This window comes from Haliotis cracherodii, unplaced genomic scaffold (genome assembly GCF_022045235.1).
Source record: "Haliotis cracherodii isolate W230 unplaced genomic scaffold, xgHalCrac1.p SCAF_1, whole genome shotgun sequence".
In the NCBI taxonomy this organism is placed as follows: domain Eukaryota; kingdom Metazoa; phylum Mollusca; class Gastropoda; order Lepetellida; family Haliotidae; genus Haliotis; species Haliotis cracherodii.
In genome coordinates this window covers 20,051,581-20,073,204 of record NW_027266264.1, presented here as the reverse complement: position 1 = coordinate 20,073,204, position 21,624 = coordinate 20,051,581, and the positions used below count along the sequence as shown (strand labels likewise).

The following is a 21,624-nucleotide window of genomic DNA, read 5'->3' as shown; positions in this document are numbered from 1 at the left end:
CGAGGAGTTGTCGTTAATGTTTGACAGTACACGTGTATATAGTTGCAAACTCATAGTGACCGATTTCATGTTCGTCACAACGGTCGCCAACCCCAATTATGCCAAACACCCAATAACCCAATTATATCAAAGTAGAGTTAAATGATACGATAAAGGAAAGAGTTGTGTTGCTTTTATTTATGAGATCATCTGTACTATGAGCCTTGGTAGGATGTACTCTGAAGTCGAACTTGATGTAACACCAATATAAACACATGTTCCCCTTTTCCGGGTTGTGCAATTCGTCCATGATCCCTTCACGGAAGATCTGTTAGTGTCAATGTGTATCTGATGATGTCATCAATAGGACGTGGTTGTGTTTGTTGTTTGATCAAGGTTACAACATTCAAGGCATCAGTAAAGCTTTCAAAAAGTTTTATGTTAGACACGTGGAGGACAGTTCCAAATTGTACACATCAGTGACAAAGATGATGTCCGATGCAATTCTCTATTTTGACTTGCACTACACGTTTCCGTGTTTGTTCAGATGAACAATTGATTTGCCTCTGCATGTGTGTGTGACAGGTGCCACCGGTGGGGCAGGATACGCTCACCTTTTCGCGAACGGGTTGGTTTCATCACTATTTGATAGTGATTCATAAACAAATGTTCATGATCTGGTCGGAATCGTACAATCGACTCTGCTTTTAGCAGATGTTACCATATAATTTATAGAAAGGGTTTTGTCACGTGCAGTTAAACATGAAAGTATTTCGATTGTTATAACTGGGTTAATTCACATCGTCATAGCCTTTTAACCTGTTATATTATTTCATGGTGGTTACTACTATGGTATGGCTGAAATATTGCCGATGTGACGTTAAATATTAACTCACTACTACTATGGTGTGAGAAGTTAATTGTTGTTTACATGTAATATGTTTACATTACTGTTTACCCTGATAGCTGATTTAAAGTTAACAGTCAATTGCAAAATATGCCGTCTTTTAGAGTTGAAATCTTCGTTAAAGCCAAATATTGCTGGCTCAGTGTTGTAACAATGTACAGTATTCATCTTTCCCTGCAAACATATTCTTGATTTTTGTCAACTTTTCCTGACAACGGTATAAGCATCTGAAACGTCGCCTTCACAGTAAATAAAGAAGTTGTTATCCATAAATTGTCTCTTCATTGTCATCCGCCAACTGGACCGCCTCTGTGGTCTAATGGTAGAGCGTCCGCCCGGAGAGCGGAAGGTCCGGGGTTCGATCCCCGACCGCGTCATACCGAAAGACGTTAAAAGATGGTACTTGTTGTTACCCTGTCTGGCGCTCGGCATTAAGGGGCTAAAACATGAACTGGTCGGCTCGTAGTCAGTATACTGTGTCTGAGTGGGGTATTTATGGTGAACTGCGGCATGGTATCTCAGTGAGCTAGCACTATAAATCGGCAGTCCGGACTAGCACACACACACACACACACACATATATATATAAGTGCAATAATCTTGGACGCGACGTTAAACCCCATTTCACCTCACCTCATCCGCACGCAAACTTCCAAGTAATGCCTATCCAACAATTCAAGCATATTCTTCGTATAACACGTGAGCGACGGTGCCCTGGTACTATTGGTAACTTTTTAAATGCTATCAATGTACATCTTGATAAAAAAAGATGAATAAAAGTGACAAAACAAAAGTAATCTCTGCTCAAAACAGTCCATTGTACTATATTATGAATCCTCTCAAACATCAAATGGTATTGATACCAGGTGAAACCTAGTCTTTACATTTGACCTCTCTGAGACATTCAACATAAGCTTCTTGATTGCATAGGGTATTGCAATTTGAAGGCATAAAGTGGAATACAAAATAAATCGTATCACTTCCACTGCTGTCTGGAAGCCCATGTTCTTAAACCGAAAAGTTAGGATGTCTACCTGCTCAGGCTAATGAAATTCATAAAGAGTTTGAACCACATTAGCCTATGTATTTGGACATTATTGTAGCATTAACTACAAACACATCCCTTAAAATAATACCGATCTAATATACTAGCCGTTGCGCTGCTATAATCCAGTCCTTTGCTAGAAATTGAACCACTGATACATAAATACGCTTAATCGCTGCCAATAATCGTCACAATTCCCCAATGCCATCGTATATAAAACTCACCACATCGTGCGCGTCTTGGTAAAGCTAGATATGTTTCTAATAACAAGTTGTACTAATACAATAAAGTATGGGTGATGTACTGGAATATCCATCCATCAATATCTCCCGGCGGTCCACTTCTAGGTCAGTTATATATAGCCCCGAGATGACAGATAGACGGTGAACACTCCTCGAATACAGCAATTGGCAGCAATTTGACAAACATTTACCGCCGCTCCTAGGTGCCTGGCAGTGCCGTTCTCCTCCCCACCATGGAATAATCCCAACATCTCCGACTACGACCGGGTATACATCATGAACCAGGTTAGTATATTTGCAGTTCAACAAGCAACTTTCAATTGCTAACTGTACTTGTCTCCTCTGCATTGATGTTCATCAAAACGGTTATTGGATGTAAAGATGAAGATTACAGAAATCAACAACGTTGGTCTTTCAAATGTTATGTTGTCAGTGTCAGAACATAAGCCTATAGAACGTAGTCAGTTCAAACACCAACACATCTATTATCACTCGCAACACTTGATTTCAACCTAGAATACACGCGTAAAGATTAAGCTAGTTGCATATTACCAATTCGTATGCAGCACGTTTTTTGCGATGGGTTTTAACCTTAATGGATAGTGGGAATACTTTCAGAAGACACGCTCCTTGGCAACATAGATGTATTTGCCTGCCTCCTCGTGCGGCATTATCCTAAAGACTTCGTAAAGCATCCTAACCCTACTTGAGTCCTCTGTGAAGCTAGGTATAACAGTTCCTTGACTGATGTCGCCTATATCCCTAAACTTCAAGCTACATTGTAGTAAACACGAGTAAGGAAATAGGGCTTTTGATTTAAACAATTTTTTTGCGGAAAACCAAATGGATTAGGCACAAGTGACACACTTACGAGGCCTTCTCCTATATACATTTTATTACATTGTGGTATGTTAATTCTGTGGTGCAGTATAATATACAGCGCATAGGAATTACAAGTAATGAGAAAATATAATAACACACACATATTCATATATATACAGTAATACACACAAACACATATACCAACATACACTCACACATACATCTACATATATACATATGATGAATTTGCATTTTTGGTATACAATGGTACATGATATATTTATAAAATAACACAGTAGTTGTAATAGACATTTTAAATTTATGTGAAGGGCGGGAAAACAGGGAATGTCTTTGTTAAATCACTTATCGCAGACTAATCTTTGAAAGTTCTCTTTTCGCTGTGAAGTGTATATTTCCCTTAATGGTGTTCACGCCCCAAATCTTCACGCCTCAAATCTTCTCTGTGCATTTTCTAGCTTAAATCTGAACTGAAAATCAATGCCTGCAATTTCAATTTTCCTAGCCGATGGTGCAATTAGTCCATTATTTATGAAGATTTCTCTATAAATAAACATAGTGAAGAACACTAGTGCTCGTCTCAGGCAATACGCCGTTTGTTGCAACACCGCCACAACCCACGGTTCTTGGCGATGCCCAACTATTTTTACTTAGATCCAACTGTTTTTACTTAGATCCAACTGTTTTTACTTAGATCCAACTGTTTTTGCTAATAGCCAATTGTTCTTGTTCTAACAGTACTTGGTGAGACAAGGGGCGGTCGGGTAGCCTAGTGTTAAAGCGTTCGCTCGTCACGCCGAAGACCCGGGTTCGATTCCCGACATGGGTACAATGTGTGAAGCCCATTTCTGGTGTCCCCCGTCGTGATATTGCTGGAATATTGCTAAAAGCGGCGTAAAACCAAACTCACTCACTCACTCTTGGTGAGACCCAGCTGTTTTGGTGAATATTTAGTTGTTCTTACTGGAAACAACTGTTTCCTTAGGTCCAATTGTTCTTTTTTTGTGATCCAACTGTTTTTGCTGAGGTTCAAACGTTCATGATTGTGGACCTGCAACTGGCCACGGAGGGTACACACACGGGTATGCCACATGACGGCAGAATTGGTTACACAGTTCTGATCGGAAAACTATTCTCTTTTGACATTGTCCTCCTGTCCAAGCGTACTACGCATGACACCTTGTCCCTATTATCTGAGGATACGTCTTTGAGACTGATTATCAGACTCTGGTTTTGAGATGGTGGGGTGGCGCGCGTACCTCACACTGAATACCCAGAGTCGATTACTAAAATGGGAACAGTGAATAATGTCGAGGGAGAAATGAAACCCCACTCACTCACTCACTAATTCACTCACTTACTAATTCACTAACTCACTCGATCGCTCCCTCTGACGTGATTTTCACTTTGTACCACAGTTCGGCAGATTATAGTTTACACTCGCTGGCCATGATATAAGTCCAGACCACTTCATGTTTGTATTTACCTGCTGTCGTCTTGGCTCACATTCATGGTTTCTGCATTTTCACACTGTCAGCTGCCAATCTCATAGTATATGCTTACACCGCCAGCTGCCGATCTCATCGTACATGCTTACACCATCAGCTGCCGATCTCATAGTACATGCTTACATCACCAGCTGCCGATCTCATAGTACATGCTTACATCATTAACTGCCGATGTCATAGTACATGCCGATTTCCTTGTACATGCTTACACCATCAGCTGCCGATCTGATAGGACATGTTTACACCGCCAGCTGCCGATCTCATTGTACATGCTTACACCATCAGCTGCCGATCTCATAGGACATGTTTACACCGCCAGCTGCCGATCTCAAAGTACATGCTTACACCACCAGCTGTCGATTTCATAGTACTTGCTTAACCCACCAGATGCCGATCTATTAGAACATACTCACACCATCAGCTGCCGATATCCTTGTACATTGTCACACCATCAGCTGCCGATCTCCTTGTACATGCTTACACCATCAGCTGCCGATCTCCTTGTACATGTTTACACCATCAGCTGCCGATCTCCTTGTACATGTTTACACCATCAGCTGCCGATCTCATTGTACATGGTAACACCATCAGCTGCCGATCTCCTTGTACATGCTTACACAAGGTGTCCCCCGCCATGATATTGCTGGAATATTGCTAAATATGGCGTTAAACCAAACTCACTCACTCACACATTCAGATGAAGTTAACCAGTACATGTTGTTGGCCGTTGTGGCCGTGTACAACAGATTTGTCTGCCCCTGACTGTCCAAAGCAGAGTAAATGCCATAATAACACATGAAGTCGTAACATGTTAGAAATCACTTCACTGATGCATTATTCACAAGGATGGCGATCGTCACTCAATTTCCCTGGCCCTCTGCCCACTAACGAATCCCTTATAATTAGGGGACTATAGACACACCGCAAGCAGCTTGTACAACAGCTGATACTCCTTGAAATCGCAATGTTTAAGAGTCTTAGCCTCTTATTCTGCCGTCATTTCAGGACAGTTGTGTTAATTCTCGTCTGTGTTTGGAACATGCTGCATGAGCGTAGCATGTTTCAAGTGTATTCCAAGAACTATAGCTTCCAAATATACATGAGGAGGGGGTGGGGGAGGGGGGCGGCATGGGTGGCCCAGTCGTCTTTAATTCGCTGTGAAGACAAGGCATGCCAGGATCCTATGGTCGCTGGTTCGAATCCAGGTCTCATCCTGATATTACCATACCCTCCCTCTTGCGTTTCGACAAAGAAGTAAAACATCGATGACGTGCCTCACTGAAGTGCTTTTGCTTCACATTAAGCTAACGCGTTGTGATGTACTGAACGACAAAACAACTGCGCTCTAACACTATTGTAAGGGGAGTGATCAAGGCTGCCAGATACCAGATGGTAGCCTTGGTAAGTCAAGTCACTGACGGATCCTAGACAAATAGTTTCTGCAAAGGTTTCGGTTTCTGGGCATACCTATCCATTTTCAAATTTGGTCTGTAGATAATCTCTCGTGAAAGATCACCCACATCAGTCACTGTTATGTATGTTAAAGGTCACATGACGGAAAGGAATCTGAACAAACTTTTTTGTGAGAATTCGATTTTCAGCCAAATTCTTCAATATCAAATTCATTGTATAGGTCAAAGACTACAGGGCGATGTGTTAGCTGCTCTGGGACCGGTTGCAAATATATATTCAATATTTCATATTGTGCTCCGTTATAACACGGTCAAGGGTCTTATATCATTCACTCCTCGTCTAAAGGGTATAGAATCACATACCATATTGTTTAAGATCTCGCTTTACGCAAAACCATCTGTCGTCTAGTAAGTGCCAGATACCGTTATCTTGCTGTTTAGAACCATGGTGTTATTCTGCGTGGTGTAATTGCCATCTCCTTAAGGATAGATCTGACAAACTGAGCATGCAATAGGCAAATGTGTTTTATCTATCCTTGCTATCTGTGTTTTAGTTAATTAAGGCACTCTCACAGCACGTTCCGTGATGAGAGTTATTGAACACGCCTCGTTGTTACACAAATAAACACCAACCATATGTCATCTGCTTGCAGACCAGGTAAAGGGCACTCTGCTAATCACGGGCACATAAAAACACATCGATAACAGTCGCTGCACCAAATATGTGTTAACTCGGGAGGGGACATACATGTATATGCTGTGAAAGTGCATATGTATACAACATTAATTCCTGTACGTACTGATGCAATGAGAGTCGCCCGATCTTAAACAGAGGTTGTGTATATATTGGCAAGTGTCCTTGTCGAAGTTCCAGAAATTCATGAGGTATTTATGTCGGTGAGAGAGTTCACGTTGGTGACTGATTATGTAGTTTAGATGTCTCATGTTGGCTGGATGTCTTTTGTCGGTCAGATGTCTTATGTTGCATGGGTGTCTTATGTTGGTCAGATGTCTTATGTTGGTCAGATGTCTTATGTTGGGTGGCTGTCTTATGTTGATCAGATTTCTTATGTTGGAAGGATGTCTTATGTTGGGTGGATTTCTTATATTGATCAGATGTCTTATGTTGGTAAGATGTCTTATGTTGGTAAGATGTCTCATGTCGGTAAGATGTCTCATGTTGGTCAGATATCTTATGTTGGATGGGTGTCTTAAGTTGTTCAGGTGTCTTATGTTGGTCAGATGTCTTATTTGGTTAAATGTTTTATGTTGGTCAGAGTGTTTTTTCTTATGACCGCCGTGATATTGCTGGAATATTGCTAAAATCGGCGTACAACCATACTCACTCACTCGCTCTTATGTTAGTTAGAGTTTTATGTTAGTTTAACTTCGATGTCTTATGTTAGTTAGAGTTTTATGTCAGTTTAACTTCGATGTCTTATGTTGGTTAGAGTTTTATGTTAGTTTAACTTCGATGTCTTATGTTAGTTAGAGTTTTATGTCAGTTTAACTTCGATGTCTTATGTTGGTTAGAGTTTTATGTTAGTTAAACTTCGATGTCTTATGTTGGTTAGAATTTTATGTTAGTTTAACTTCGATGTCTTACGTTGGTTAGAGTCTTATTTGGTTAGATGTCTTATGTTGATCAGAGTGTTTTTTCTTATGACCACCGTGATATTGCTGGAATATTGCTAAAATCGGCGTACAACCATACTCACTCACTCGCACTCGCTTTTATGTTGGTTAGAGTTTTATGTTAGTTTAACTTCGATGTCTTATGTTGGTTAGAGTCTCATCTTGTAAGATGTCTTATGTTGGTCAGATGTCTTATTTGGTTAAATGTCTTATTTGGTCAGATGTCTTATTTGGTTAAATGTCTTATGTTGGTCAGAGTGTTTTTTCTTATGACCGCCGTGATATTGCTGGAATATTGCTAAAATCGGCGTACAACCATACTCACTCACTCGCTTTTATGTTAGTTAGAGTTTTATGTTAGTTTAACTTCGATGTCTTATGTTGGTTAGAGTTTTATGTTAGTTTAACTTCGATGTCTTATGTTGGTTAGAGTTTTATGTTAGTTTAACTTAGAACTCTTAAAAGTGTTGATTATTTGTCTTACGTTGGTTAGTTTCTTATGTTAGTTAAAATAAGATCATGTCTTATGTTGGTTAGAGTCTTATTTTGGTTAGAAGTCTATGTTGATCAGATGTCTTATTTGGTTATATGTCTTATTTGGTTATATGTCTTATTTGGTCAGATTTCTTATTTGGTTATATGTCTTATTTGGTCAGATTTCTTATTTGGTTATATGTCCTATTTGGTCAGATGTCTTATTTGGTTATATGTCTTATTTGGTTATATGTCTTATTTGGTTATATGTCTTATTTGGTTAGATGTCCTATTTGGTCAGATGTCTTATGTTGGTTAGAAGTTTTATGTTGATTATTTGTCTTACGTTGGTTAGTTTCTTATGTTAGTTAAAATAAGATCATGTCTTATGTTGGTTAGAGTCTTATTTTGGTTAGAAGTCTTTGTTGATCAGATGTCTTATTTGGTTATATGTCTTATTTGGTCAGATGTCTTATTTGGTTATATGTCTTATTTGGTTATATGTATTATTTGGTTATATGTCTTATTTGGTCAGATGTCTTATGTTGGTTGTGTGCGTATGCCGGTTAGATTACTTCTGTTGGTGGTGGTGCATTACCCAACTACACCAATCCCGCATGTCATGTGTTAAATACTGTTCACAGCGGCTTCGACACCAACTCATTCACATCCTTAACCTTCTAGTCTGCCCGTGGGTGTCTCCAAAATACACATAACAGTATTCGCTAGTTCACTCTCATGTAATGACATCCGTGCTAAATTAACGTGACGTTAACCCAGAGAAATTAGATAACACCTTCCTGGACGCTGACACATCACGTTAGGTTAATATTACATCGGCCTTTTATCAGGATAGACCGCCTCTGTGGTCTAGTAGTAGAGCGTCCGCCCGGAGAGCGGAAGGGCCGGAGTTTGATCCCCGGCCGCGTCAAAACAAAATATGGTACTTGTTGTTACCCTGCCTGGCGCAAGGCATTTAGGGGATAAAACAAGGGCTAGTCGGTTCTGAGTCTAAGTGTGTCTGAGTAGGGTATTGATGTTAATCTCGGCATGGTATCTGAGTGGGCCGGCACTATAAAATCGGCATCAGTCCGGACTAGTACAAGCAGCCAGAGCATGCACGTCGCTATATAAGTTCAATAATCTTGGACGCGACGTTAAACCCCATTTCACCTCACCTTTAACCGGGATAAATACTTCAACACATCACTCAATGATCTTTCTACATTAATTAATAGACGATTTATCAAAACCCGATCCATCTAAGCAATGGCTATTTTTTCACAACATAAAAAAGACACAATGTAGGCCGGGTAAGTAGCACCTCCTTCCCCACCTACACACGGATAACGATTCAATGGTGCTTCATTTCATACCATTGTCCTTCAACAGACCTTCAGTAAAACTATCATTTGTGTACATATTATAACACCCCCGCGGAACGTGTCTCTACCCCCACGCCTTCCTGTTAAACACTGATCCTCTGCAGAATTCTTTGAGACCATCGTGCAGTACTACTTGTCACACAACTGCTTGTCACAAAACTACCTGTCACAACACAGGCGTCCTCAATTGCCCGGGGAAAAGCAGGGGTTAAATTATTCTATTCGGTGAACATTGATTAAAATAATATTATCACGATTTACTTCAAGAGCAGTTTCAAGCAGCCTTCATACAATACTTCAGATTGAAGGCCCAAGGTGTTGAAGAAGAGTGAAATGTGGGCAGCTATGCAAAAACATTGAAACTATGAACATTTCATTCTCGACATATACAATTTAGATCGTCCAATGTTTTTACCTTTACCAGACAGCAAGTAACCCGAATTCAATAATGTGTCGTCGTTATGTTATCTTCTATTCCTCGAAAATAGCCTTGTGATAAAAGAGAACGAATTCTCACGGCTCTTTACTTTATCCCATTCTTGGTCGCTTTGTGGCTGGGATATTGCTGAAAACGGTGTAAAACCTCACTCTCACAGTTGATTATTAAGGCATATTCGACAAACAAATTTACTTTGAAGAACGGTAACGATATTCATAAATATGATGTAGACACACCATGGGGTTTCGCAGTTTATTTGCATAAAGAACCAAGATATTTACATCGGTGGCTCGGTGGTTTCGGCGTCGCAATTCGCGGGGCAGAGTTGCGTCCCTTTGGTTCCAGTCTACGTAGGTCCCAAACAACCTTAGATTGCCCTTCGGATTCGTCACCACTCGCCTCTTTCCGTAACCTGCAAGAAGACTCGTCCCCCTATCGATGAATGTTATGTGCGAAAATACGACAAACCAATCAGAATGCGCGTATGATTTCAAATTCTTCGTCAAAGAATCCCTCAGAAATAATTTTTGTTTTTACATATGTCTTGCATCTAAAAATATACCCAAGGCACAGTTAAATGTGTTCAATCATGCTGTATAATTCCGCATGTCCAGATGTGCTTTAAATTGCATCTGAAATATATATAATATATGGGGAAATATATGTGAACCATAACGCGTCGAGTTGACAATTATTTTAGGTATGCCCGTTTGCGCTAAGACGGAATCCGGTCGCAAAAATGGCCATGGGAGGGGCAGGAGTCGCTGTTCGGCTTGTCCCGGATTAACACGAGTTGGTCACGAATGTGCCCGTCAGTGTGGTAGTACTATGACCCCATACTGTACAGTGTTCTACTGTCAGAGGCACCAGGAGACTTGGTCACAGCATCTGTGGGCGCAGTCTGGTGTAATTACATGGTTACAAGAATCATTAGAATTTGATTCTTTGGGTATTCTCGGGTTACTTGCCTGAAATGTTCTTGATTTGACGTCATGGTTTTAAAGAGCAGTTTCATCTGACCGGAATGTAAAATGGCATTTTGTACCAGAGCATTGGAATCAAGCATTCTTTTTGTGTGTGTGTGTGTGTGTGTGTGAGTGAGTGAGTGAGTGAGTGAGTGAGTGAGTGTTAATCCACGCTACATACAGCAATACTACTATTATTTCACGGCGATCTATAATTTTGCCCTGTATTAACTATTGGCGGCAACGATCAACGTCGTGGACGTACACTGAACGTTTTGTTTCACCTTCATCAAAGTCAGTGTAAGCAATACAAAAATGGCAGCAATGTTGTTGTACAAAGACACAATGTAGATCGGGTCGTGCCAGTGGGCATGGGACGTCGTTTAATCCACAACTGGTGACAGTACTGTCAGTCCGATTTACCGATTATTTTCAGGCCGCCGTGATTTCGCTTGAACGTTACTGACCGCGAAGTACAACAACATCCCCTCATTCACTATGCAGTACACATGAGACCACCTATCACACGTGACGGTATCTATGGAGCAATACGGTATCATTAGCCTACATTTTTCCAGTCACAAAAAACTTACAGCAAAGCATGTCGCTGAACCAAGCACCTCATCCTCCACTTAATAATTATGTGAATGTTTTACACCTTGCTTACGTCAGAACAACGACTGCTTCAATGTAACTGCTGCTCATGTTGTCGCAACAACTGGTTATTCAATCTAACACTACCATTTGTCACTCAGGGGCTGTTCTGGCAGTATCACGTGGAGGTGTCTTTTCTGCTGGTGATGAGGTGACCAGATTGGCGTCCTCCTGCAAGGTTCGGAGTTGGGGCACCGCGGCCTCACCGCTTTGTAAATCTTTTCGCAGCATATAAGTCGGTAATTTGGCACTTGGAGCTTAGCTACGTCTGGCTAATTGATACGTGAATCAAGGGCATTATATTCTCACTCGCTTTGTGTTGCGTAATATGAACGAAAGGCACCTGAGTCACTGTAGTCGCAGAGGTGAGGTGAAATTGGGTTTAACGTCGCGTCCAGGATATCTGCACTCATATAGCGACGTGCATGCACGTGTTGGTGTTGGTGTTTGCATAATAGTAGTCCGGACTTTATAGTGCTAGCTCACTGAGATACCATACCGCAGTCTAACATGAATACCCCACTCAGACACAGTATACTGACTACGAGGCGACCAGTCCTTCTGTTACTGCCTTAATGCCGAGCGCCAGACAGGGTAACAACAAATAGCATCTTTTAACGTCTTTTGGTATGACGCGGCCGGGGATCAAACCCCGGACCTTCCGCTCTTCCGGTGGACGCTCTACCACTAGACCACGGAGTCGCAGAAGTTGAAATTTGTAGTCAAGAGAGAGAAATATATAGCAGAAAACATGTAGAAGGATTGGTTGGTTTTTTGTTTTCCAGCTATAGGACGGCGGTCTGTAAATAATCGAGTCTGGACCAGATAATCCAGTGATTGATGTCATGAGCATCGATCCACGCAATTGGGATCGATGATATGCTTCATCCAAGTCAGCGGGCCTGACCACCCGATCCCGTTAGTCGCCTCTTACGACAAGCATAGTCGCCTTTTACGGCAAGCATGGGTTGCTGAAGACCTATTCTACCCCGGATCTTCATGGGTCAAATGTAGAAGGAGAAAGTGTCTCTGCCGTTATATATGTCTTAAGATGTGTATTAGTGTCTTTGGTTACTGAAAAACGCCACAGTCCGTACGTACACATATGCTCATGACAGAGTCGGAATCGTATAATAAACTCTGCTTTTTAGCAGAGACTTCTTATGAATATGGAAAGGGTTTTGTCACTTTTATTTCAGAGATACATGGCCATATTTTCGACAGTTATCTTCATCCCAATTGTTACCAAAGGATACGCGTTTTGCCTGTCATTCTGGGCTTTTCTCCAACACAAGGGTGACTGAAAAACTGCGCTCAGAGGCGTAAAGTTTAACAACAGATTTGGGTGTAAGAGATCATTTCAGCACATGTTGTTAATAGCGTTACCATTTGTTCTTCAATCTGTCGCTGTGCAATGGGCAGATCTCCAGTGTCGTGACTAAGGAGATACTAACAGATGTGTGAGTAGGGCTCACACATTGTACCCATGTGGGGAATCGAACCCGGCCTTCAGCATGACGAGCGAACGCTTTAACCACCAGGCTAGCCCACCACCCAAGAAACAAGGAAGGATGTCCCGCACAGAGATAGTAAGTAACTGAGGTTCAGTCCAGGCATCTCCAGATAAGCAATGTTTCCGAATAACCTCGAAAAACACGTAATCCACTGCCGAAAGCGAAATATTGATGATGTTAGCATCAGTACCACATATTACAATAACACGATCACACGGCATTGCCGTTGCCGTGTTGTCGTGAGGGGTAGATTGTGCCGTGAGCTACACACCATGTTGTTGGAGACACCGTCCTTCATAAACTGAAATAATCATATTTGTCACCATTTCATTGTAGGGTGACTCAACTCGGAGCCGTGGGTACAGATGCCCGTGTTGGCCCACCAGTGAGGAGGTATACGCTACTATTACCTAGATGGTGGAGCAGCACGTCTTTATAGCTGAATATACTTTCAATTGCTTCATTTTCGGACCTCATTATCATATTCCAGTCAATTTTTGTTAACTCCTCAATTGTGGGTTCAGTGCAAATTAGAAATACAGACCTGTTGCTTCACTGATTTATGTCATAGTTTGAGCATGCCCAACCCCTCAAAGCGTTCACCCCTCCCTAGCAGCGCCTCCCTGCACCCCCACCCCGACCCCCATACGGACCTCCAACCCCACCCGACCCCACCATATGTGCTTCAAATGCTATATATAATATATATTTTGTCGTGAGTTTAGTGTAACCTGTTGGATGCCATTTGTACAACTGAGTATATCGATGAAGGTGTACTGTTTGCCCCTTCGTCAAATGTAGATCTTCATATTCAAATGTTTTTCTTAAAGAGTATTTATTGTGCTAGAGCTATTTAAAATGTTTGTACCACTTCAAATTATTTTAATATGGTTTGCATTGATGTGATCAGCGTGTAAGGCAGAGGGCACAATGGTGGTCAAGTCGTCTCAGGTTCCGATGTTCTGTGTTCAGAGTCGCGCCACTTACCCGTGCCAGGGTCCACTGATAATTCGTCTTGATTATAGTCCTTGGTGTTTCACCATCAATTCCCTCCTCGCCGATGTCCCTGTAATACTAGCATCTAACATGATATAACAAACTACTGTTGACGCAGAATATAAAAGCACAGCTTTTTCTCCGGTGTGTGGCATGTAGCCAGGTGGGAGTGGAGCTTCATCTCAACACAGCTTCAGCTGCTGCAAACTGGATGAGAGTTGTGTGGATGAGTAATATGAGGGTTGTGTGGATGAGTAATATGAGGGTTGTGTGGATGAGTAATATGAGGGTTGTGTGGATGAGTAATATGAGGGTTGTAAGGATGAGTAATATGAGGGTTGCGTGGGTGAGTAATATGAGGGTTGTGTGGATGAGTAATGTGAGGGTTGTGTGGGTGAGTAATATGAGGGTTGTGTGGATGAGTAATGTGAGGGTTGTGTGGGTGAGTAATATGAGGGTTGCGTGGGTGAGTAATATGAGGGTTGTGTGGATGAGTAATGTGAGGGTTGTGTGGGTGAGTAATATGAGGGTTGTGTGGATGAGTAATGTGAGGGTTGTGTGGGTGAGTAATATGAGGGTTGCGTGGGTGAGTAAGATGAGGGTTGCGTGGGTGAGTAAGATGAGGGTTGCGTGGATGAGTAATATGAGAGTTGTGTGGATGAGTAATATGAGGGTTGTGTGGATGAATAATATGAGGGTTGCGTGGGTGAGTAAGATGAGGGTTGCGTGGGTGAGTAAGATGAGAGTTGCGTGGATGAGTAATATGAGGGTTGTGTGGATGAATAATATGAGGGTTGTGTAGAGGAGAAGATGAGAGTTGTCTGGATGAGTAATATGAGGGTTGTGTGGGTGAGTAATATGAGGGTTGTGTGGGTGAGTAAGATGAGGGTTGTGTGGGTGAGTAAGATGAGGGTTGTGTGGGTGAGTAATATGGGGGTAGTGTGGATGAATAATATGAGGGTTGCATGGGTGAGTAATATGAGGGTTGCACGGGTGAGTAATATGAGGGTTGCGTGGGTGAGTAATATGAGGGTTGTGTGGATGAGTAATATGAGTGTTGTGTGGTGAGTAAGATGAGAGTTGCGTGGATGAGTAATATGAGGGTTGTGTCGCTGAGTAATATGAGGGTTGTGTGGGTGAGTAATATGAGGGTTGTGTCGCTGAGTAATATGGGGGTTGTGTGGATGAGTAATATGAGGGTTGTGTCGCTGAGTAATATGAGGGTTGCAGGGATGAGTAATATGGGGGTTGTGTGGGTGAGTAGTATGGGGGTTGTGTGGATGAGTAATATAAGGGTTGTGTGAGTGAGTAATATGGGGGGGGGGTGAGTAATATGGGGGTTGTGTAGAGGAGTAATATGAGGGTTGTGTGGATGAGCAATATGAGGGCTGTGTAGAGGAGTAAGATGAGGGTTGCGTGGGTGAGTAATATGAGGGTTGTGTGGATGAGTAATATGAGGGTTGTGTGGGTGAGTAAGATGAGAGTTGCGTGGATGAGTAATATGAGGGTTGTGTCGCTGAGTAATATGAGGGTTGTGTGGATGAGTAATATGAGGGTTGTGTCGCTGAGTAATATGAGGGTTGCAGGGATGAGTAATATGGGGGTTGTGTGGGTGAGTAGTATGGGGGTTGTGTGGATGAGTAATATAAGGGTTGTGTGAGTGAGTAATATGGGGGGGGGTGTGGGTGAGTAATATGGGGGTTGTGTAGAGGAGTAATATGAGGGTTGTGTGGATGAGCAATATGAGGGCTGTGTAGAGGAGTAAGATGAGGGTTGTGTCGAGGAATAAGATAAGGGTTGTGTGGAAGAGTAAGACAAGGGCTGTGTAGAGGAGTAAGATGAGAGTTTTGTAGAGGAGTAAGATAAGGGCTGTGTAGAGGAGTAAGATGAGGGATGTGTGGAGGAATAAGATAAGGGTTGTGTAGAGGAGTAAGATAAGGATTGTGTAGAGGAGTAAGATGAGGGATGTGTGGAGGAATAAGATGAGGGTTGTGTGGAGGAATAAGATAAGGGGTGTGTGGAAGAGTAAGACAAGGGCTGTGTAGAGGAGTAAGATGAGGGTTGTGTAGAGGAGTAAGATAAGGGCTGTGTAGATGAGTAAGATGAGGGTTGTGTAGAGGAGTAAGATAAGGGTTGTGTGGAGGAGTAAGATGAGGGTTGTGTGGAGGAATAAGATAAGGGTTGTGTGGAGGAATAAGATAAGGGTTGTGTAGAGGAGTAAGATAAGGGTTGTGTAGAGGAGTAAGATGAGGGATGTGTGGAGGTATAAGATTAGGGTTGTGTAGAGGAGTAAGATGAGGGATGTGTAGAGGAATAAGATAAGGGTTGTGTAGAGGAGTAAGACAAGGGCTGTGTAGAGGAGTAAGACAAGGGATGTGTAGAGGAGTAATATGAGGGTTGTGTGGAGGAGTTAATGTGGCGTGATTTAATGTTTCTGAGCCGTGACGGTCGTCACCATACTCGTGTTTCTGGGTTACACTGACGTGGTAATCAATCCCTGTCTGCGAAGTCGTGCTTTCCCCCCAGCGGCGTTTACCAAACATCGCTTACACGCACAGTATGTACCAGAGACGCAATCACACTGTAAGAACGGTAGCTGTAAAGGCATAATGATGGTTGTTTGATGGTATTTGACATGCCGTACTTAGATATAATTACTTCTTTAACTCAGGTAAACGTTTTGCGATATTCTATTTCATCCTTTGATGAAACATGTTTTGTAAGTGTTTAGCTGTGTGTGTGTTTAGCTGTGTGTGTGTTTCGCTGTGTGTGTGTGTGTGTGTGTGTGTGTGTGTGTGTGTGTGTGTGTGTGTGTGTGTGTGTGTGTGTGTGTGTGTGTGTGTGTGTGTGTGGTATACGTGTGTGTGTGTGTTAACGTCAACAAGCTACTACCCAAGCACACAAGTTATAATGAAGCCAAGCACAAGGTGGAACATCATGATCAGAACGCTCACATCAAACACATTACATAAACACAACTGGATATTAAAAATGGTTCATCCACAGGTGGTAATGCACCCAATGACTCCAGTGGCTGCAGACTTCAGAACCCGGAAGTGACATAACGCTGACTAAATAACCTTATCAGTACAGCATGCAAGTGTTGATTCCCAAGGAAATCCAGGCTTATGGTTCAGTGTGTGTTGTGTCGAAACACTACCCCAGCCTTGAGCTATCCCCTGTGTTGCTACTCCCGATACTTCGACAACACTAACTGATAGTGTGTGCCCTTCTGGGTTAATAACTTCTTAACAGCCATTAACGAATGTTGGGATTTGTCAGCTTGCTGGAGATGAGTTATAGTTTGTGCTAGATAATGATGCGTTTGCTTATATCTCCAACGCGCCTGAATGTTTGGGTTGGTAATTGTTATACCCATCCTCCAAGTCTAGAACTAACGTATGTGTCAGGGTTGGAAATGGTGTGATGAGCATACGACGAACTCCAGACTCCTCTACAAGATAACAGAGAAAGTTTTGACAGGCGGTATTGCATGCATGTTTATGAAATGTTAGTTTGTTCTTATTTTTAAAGTGTGCAGAACAAATCTCCGGGGAGGTGGCGGGTCGGTAAGACTAAAATTAGGTTCATGTTATCCCCGTGTGAGACCCGCTTCTTGGTGTGTCATCGTGTGATCACAATGTGTGACCTGTTAGTGTGTCGGCTCGCATGGACTTTGTGCAGCTGTGCCACACTTGATTACGGATATTGATGAGATATTGTTGGCTGCGGCGTAAAATAACATCCATTCATCCAACGGCTACAGCTCGTCGATGTCATGATGGACCCCGACCGTGATTACCAGGATTACCTTTAGTTATGAACGTCAATCTTTTTCCGTGATTGCCATGAATCTATCAAAGTCAATCCTTTTCCGTGATTGCCGTGAATCTATCAAAGTCAAACTTTTTCCGTGATTGCCATGAATCTATCAAAGTCAATCTTTTTCCGTGATTGCCATGAATCTATCAGAGTCAATCCTTTTCCGTGATTGCCATGAATCTATCAAAGTCAATCCCCTTCTGCAATTAACTTTAGTCAACCATTTGCTATAATTATTCTTGGTATGTGAAATTCAATATATTACCTTTGTCTATGAAAGTCAATATTGATTATCTATCGCAATTATTTAAGCCATTTAAAATGATAATCATGCGTTTGTAGACATTCAGTCTTCGACATCTATAGCACTGTGAATCAATGTTCCATCAAGGTGTGATAAAAGGCTGAAGTTCAAGTGAATTTTCTCACACAACCTTTCATTATGCCTATTTACCTGAACGGTATGCTGTTCTTGGAACACTTGGTTTCATGGCCAGCTGTCCATTAAGGAAATATCATCAGCTTGTGTGTACGGTCTGATGAGCTCTGGGAAACCTTTCCAGATGCAGCAATTGAGACAGTTATTTGTTTTGGAAATAGATAGTATTGAACTATTGTGAAATCTTTCCTCAATACTCCTCCAGTACAACTACTTACGACAGGAGGTAATGATCCTGTGAAGGTGAGATTATGGGTGAATCCTGACCCGGATCTGAACACCAGCCAGAGTGTGTGTTAGTGATACTAGAAACAGACATAAGACTCCTTTCCATTGCTCTTCATGCATTTCCAAGGGAGTTGGCCTCGCGGGAACGGCATGGGCTGTTCCACATGTCTGTCTGTTCTGTTTCTAACACATCTTTCTCAACGTGAAGGAAATAATGACCTTATGCTTGCATCAGGTTTCATGATTTAATATTGTGTTAATATAGTATTGATATTGTATTAAACATGTCTGTTTTCTCCATGCATGGCTCCCTTGGGGAATTGAACTAAAGATCGTTGCGCCTACTTAGAGTACCGTGGATTGATTGTGTACTGAATGGGAGCAATGCTAAGTACTTTCACAGGTTTCAGTAGGAAGGTATTACTGAAGCCTGTCATCAATAACTAATCAAGTCGTTAGGTTATGTTAAGAAGACTTTTAAATACCGCACTTGTTTGTATAGTTCGGCGTTTTAAGACTCTGGACATCAACTGCTTTCTTTGGTGAAGACTTACTGAGCCTAAATGAGTTTGACAGAGTTGAGTCTTAAGGTTTTTCTCGTACTAAAATGTAAACTCCACACAGTGATGTATGACGTGTGTGAATACAGACGCCGCTGTTGCGTTTTAAAGTCAATACGGGAAGTGTGAGTAAACGAGTTCATGAATCCATCTTGATCATATTGGTACTCGAAACCGGGATTTGTCAGCGATGATTGAACAAGCTTCCGATGTGACCCACGTAACCCATAATTCCTGTGATGTGTAAAAGACAATACAGGACAATATAAGGCTTCTGCTGACGCATGTGTATCTTAACTAGGTCTGTTATGTATACGTATTTGAGAAATAAATAACACGTGGGAGTTGTTTATCGTATAATAAAACACTGCGGGAGAGATCAGACCATGACGGGCGTAGCCCCGAGTGGTTTATTCTTCCTGCAGTGTTTTATTTAGGAGATAAACATACTGTGTTTTCAATGTAGAGCTAGGTTACCTGTAGATTTAACCGCGCTAAATTGAATTTGGAACCGAACCGAACGTTTATCTCCATTCTACCATGACTAAATAAAACGCGAACTCTTTGGTGTTAGCAAATATACTGAGTGGATCGGGATGGCTTGAGTCCAGTGTTTTGAGTGGGTTATCGATCTGAATTACGGAATCACCGAACACAATATGTCGCTGTATATACTCAAGCAGTTTGTTTACACCGTAATACTTCACTCGAAAATATGACAGGAATTGAAAGCATATCAGCACGGCAACATGGTAAGCTAACATGAGGTGGGCATCCCGAAAGAAAACAAAGCAAGCATTGCAAGGATTTCGCTTTACATCACAATCGAGTCAATTCCAAATTCATGGTAGAATAAACGATACACAACGACCACGAGTCGTTTATTTCTTATATGAGATATCATCATTATGTACAGCCTCTTTGGGGATGTTGATTAAAATGTACAAGCTTTAAAAATCGTTACCTTAATTTTAATTATGATGACCCCCTTGATAGAATCTGACCTCTGCAATGTCGGACAAGTCCATTTTATGAAAAAGTAGGTTAAGTTTGGTTTTACCGGTATATTCTCACAATCCTCATGTCAATTATGTATACCTTTTCTCCAAATATCGGCTTTCACATCTCCGCCACTTTTGGATGTGATCGTTTGGCCACTGCGATTATCAGCCTACCCGACCTACATCAATGGGGAACAACTCACTGAACATTTCCCTCTCAAAATAACGTCGTCCAATCCAGTATCTGACGTCATCATGTTGCAAGCACATATTCGAATCCCCAAAAATGAAGTCATGATAGAGAAATGTTCTATTGTGAAATAAACCATGCTTCGTTCTTCATTGCTCTTTGCTATTTATCGCATAGCTATTTTACATATAACTATAACCACTTTCGGCAAATTTATAGTTGTTTAAAAATTCTATTTGGATGTAAACACGGTTACCGGTAGAGAAGCGTGTCGGTCAATGCCGTCAATCATTTGTTCCACCACGCCCTGGTACAGTTCTTCTGCCATTGCTGATATCCCTATCTTCCACCACGCCCTGGATCAGTTCTTCAATCAGTGCTGATATCCCTATCTTCCACCACGCCCTGGATCAGTTCTTCTACCATTGCTGATATCCCTATCTTCCACCGCGCCCTGGATCAGTTCTTCAATCAGTGCTGATATCCCTATCTTCCACCACGCCCTGGATCAGTTCTTCTGCCATTGCTGATATCCCTATCTTCCACCACGCCCTGGATCAGTTCTTCAATCAGTGCTGATATCTCTATCTTCCACCACGCCCTGGATCAGTTCTTCTGCCATTGCTGATATCCCTATCTTCCACCACGCCCTGGATCAGTTCTTCTATCATTGCTGATATCCTTATCTTCCACCGCGCCCTGGATCAGTTCTTCAATCAGTGCTGATATCCCTATCTTCCACCGCGCCCTGGATCAGTTCTTCAATCAGTGCTGATATCCCTATCTTCCACCGCGCCCTGGATCAGTTCTTCAATCAGTGCTGATATCCCTATCTTCCACCACGCCCTGGATCAGTTCTTCTGCCATTGCTGATATCCCTATCTTCCACCACGCCCTGGATCAATTCTTCTATCATTGCTGATATCCCTATCTTCCACCACGCCCTGGATCAGTTCTTCTATCATTGCTGATATCCCTATGTTCCACCGCGCCCTGGATCAGTTTTTTCTACCATTGCTGCTATCCCTATGTTCCACCACGCCCTGGATCAGTTATTCTACTATTGCTGATATCCCTATGTTCCACCACGCCCTGGATCAGTTCTTCAATCATTGCTTATAACCCTATCTTCCACCACGCCCTGGATCAGTTCTTCTATCATTGCAGATATCCCTATCTTCCACCACGTTCTGGAACAGTTGTTATACCATTACTTATAGGCCTATCTTCCACCACGCCCTGGATAGGTTCTTCAATCAGTGCTATAACCCTATCATCCACCACGCCCTGGATCAGTTCTTCTACCATTGCTGATATCCCTATCTTCCACCACGCCCTGGATCAGTTCTTCTACCATTGCTGATATCCCTATCTTCCACCACGTCCTGG

The 21,624-nt window shown here is 42.1% G+C and overlaps 1 protein-coding gene across 5 annotated transcripts in view; it reads left to right on the top strand.

Moving 5' to 3' along the window:
* LOC139474226 (calmodulin-like) overlaps window positions 1-21,624 on the top strand; it is a 180,284-nt gene that overhangs the window by 18,181 nt on the left and 140,479 nt on the right. The window contains exons 1-2 of one of the 5 annotated variants that reach the window (XM_071257157.1): window positions 2,378-2,458; window positions 13,336-13,392. The exons of 1 other annotated variant lie outside the window; for it this stretch is intronic. In XM_071257157.1, the coding sequence (XP_071113258.1) occupies window positions 2,450-2,458; window positions 13,336-13,392 (66 nt within the window). In that variant the 5' untranslated portion in view covers window positions 2,378-2,449. Of the gene's footprint in view, window positions 1-2,375; window positions 2,459-13,054; window positions 13,075-13,335; window positions 13,393-21,624 lie in introns of those variants that run through there. 3 more of the 5 variants (XM_071257139.1, XM_071257165.1, XM_071257180.1) reach the window with 3 other exon arrangements.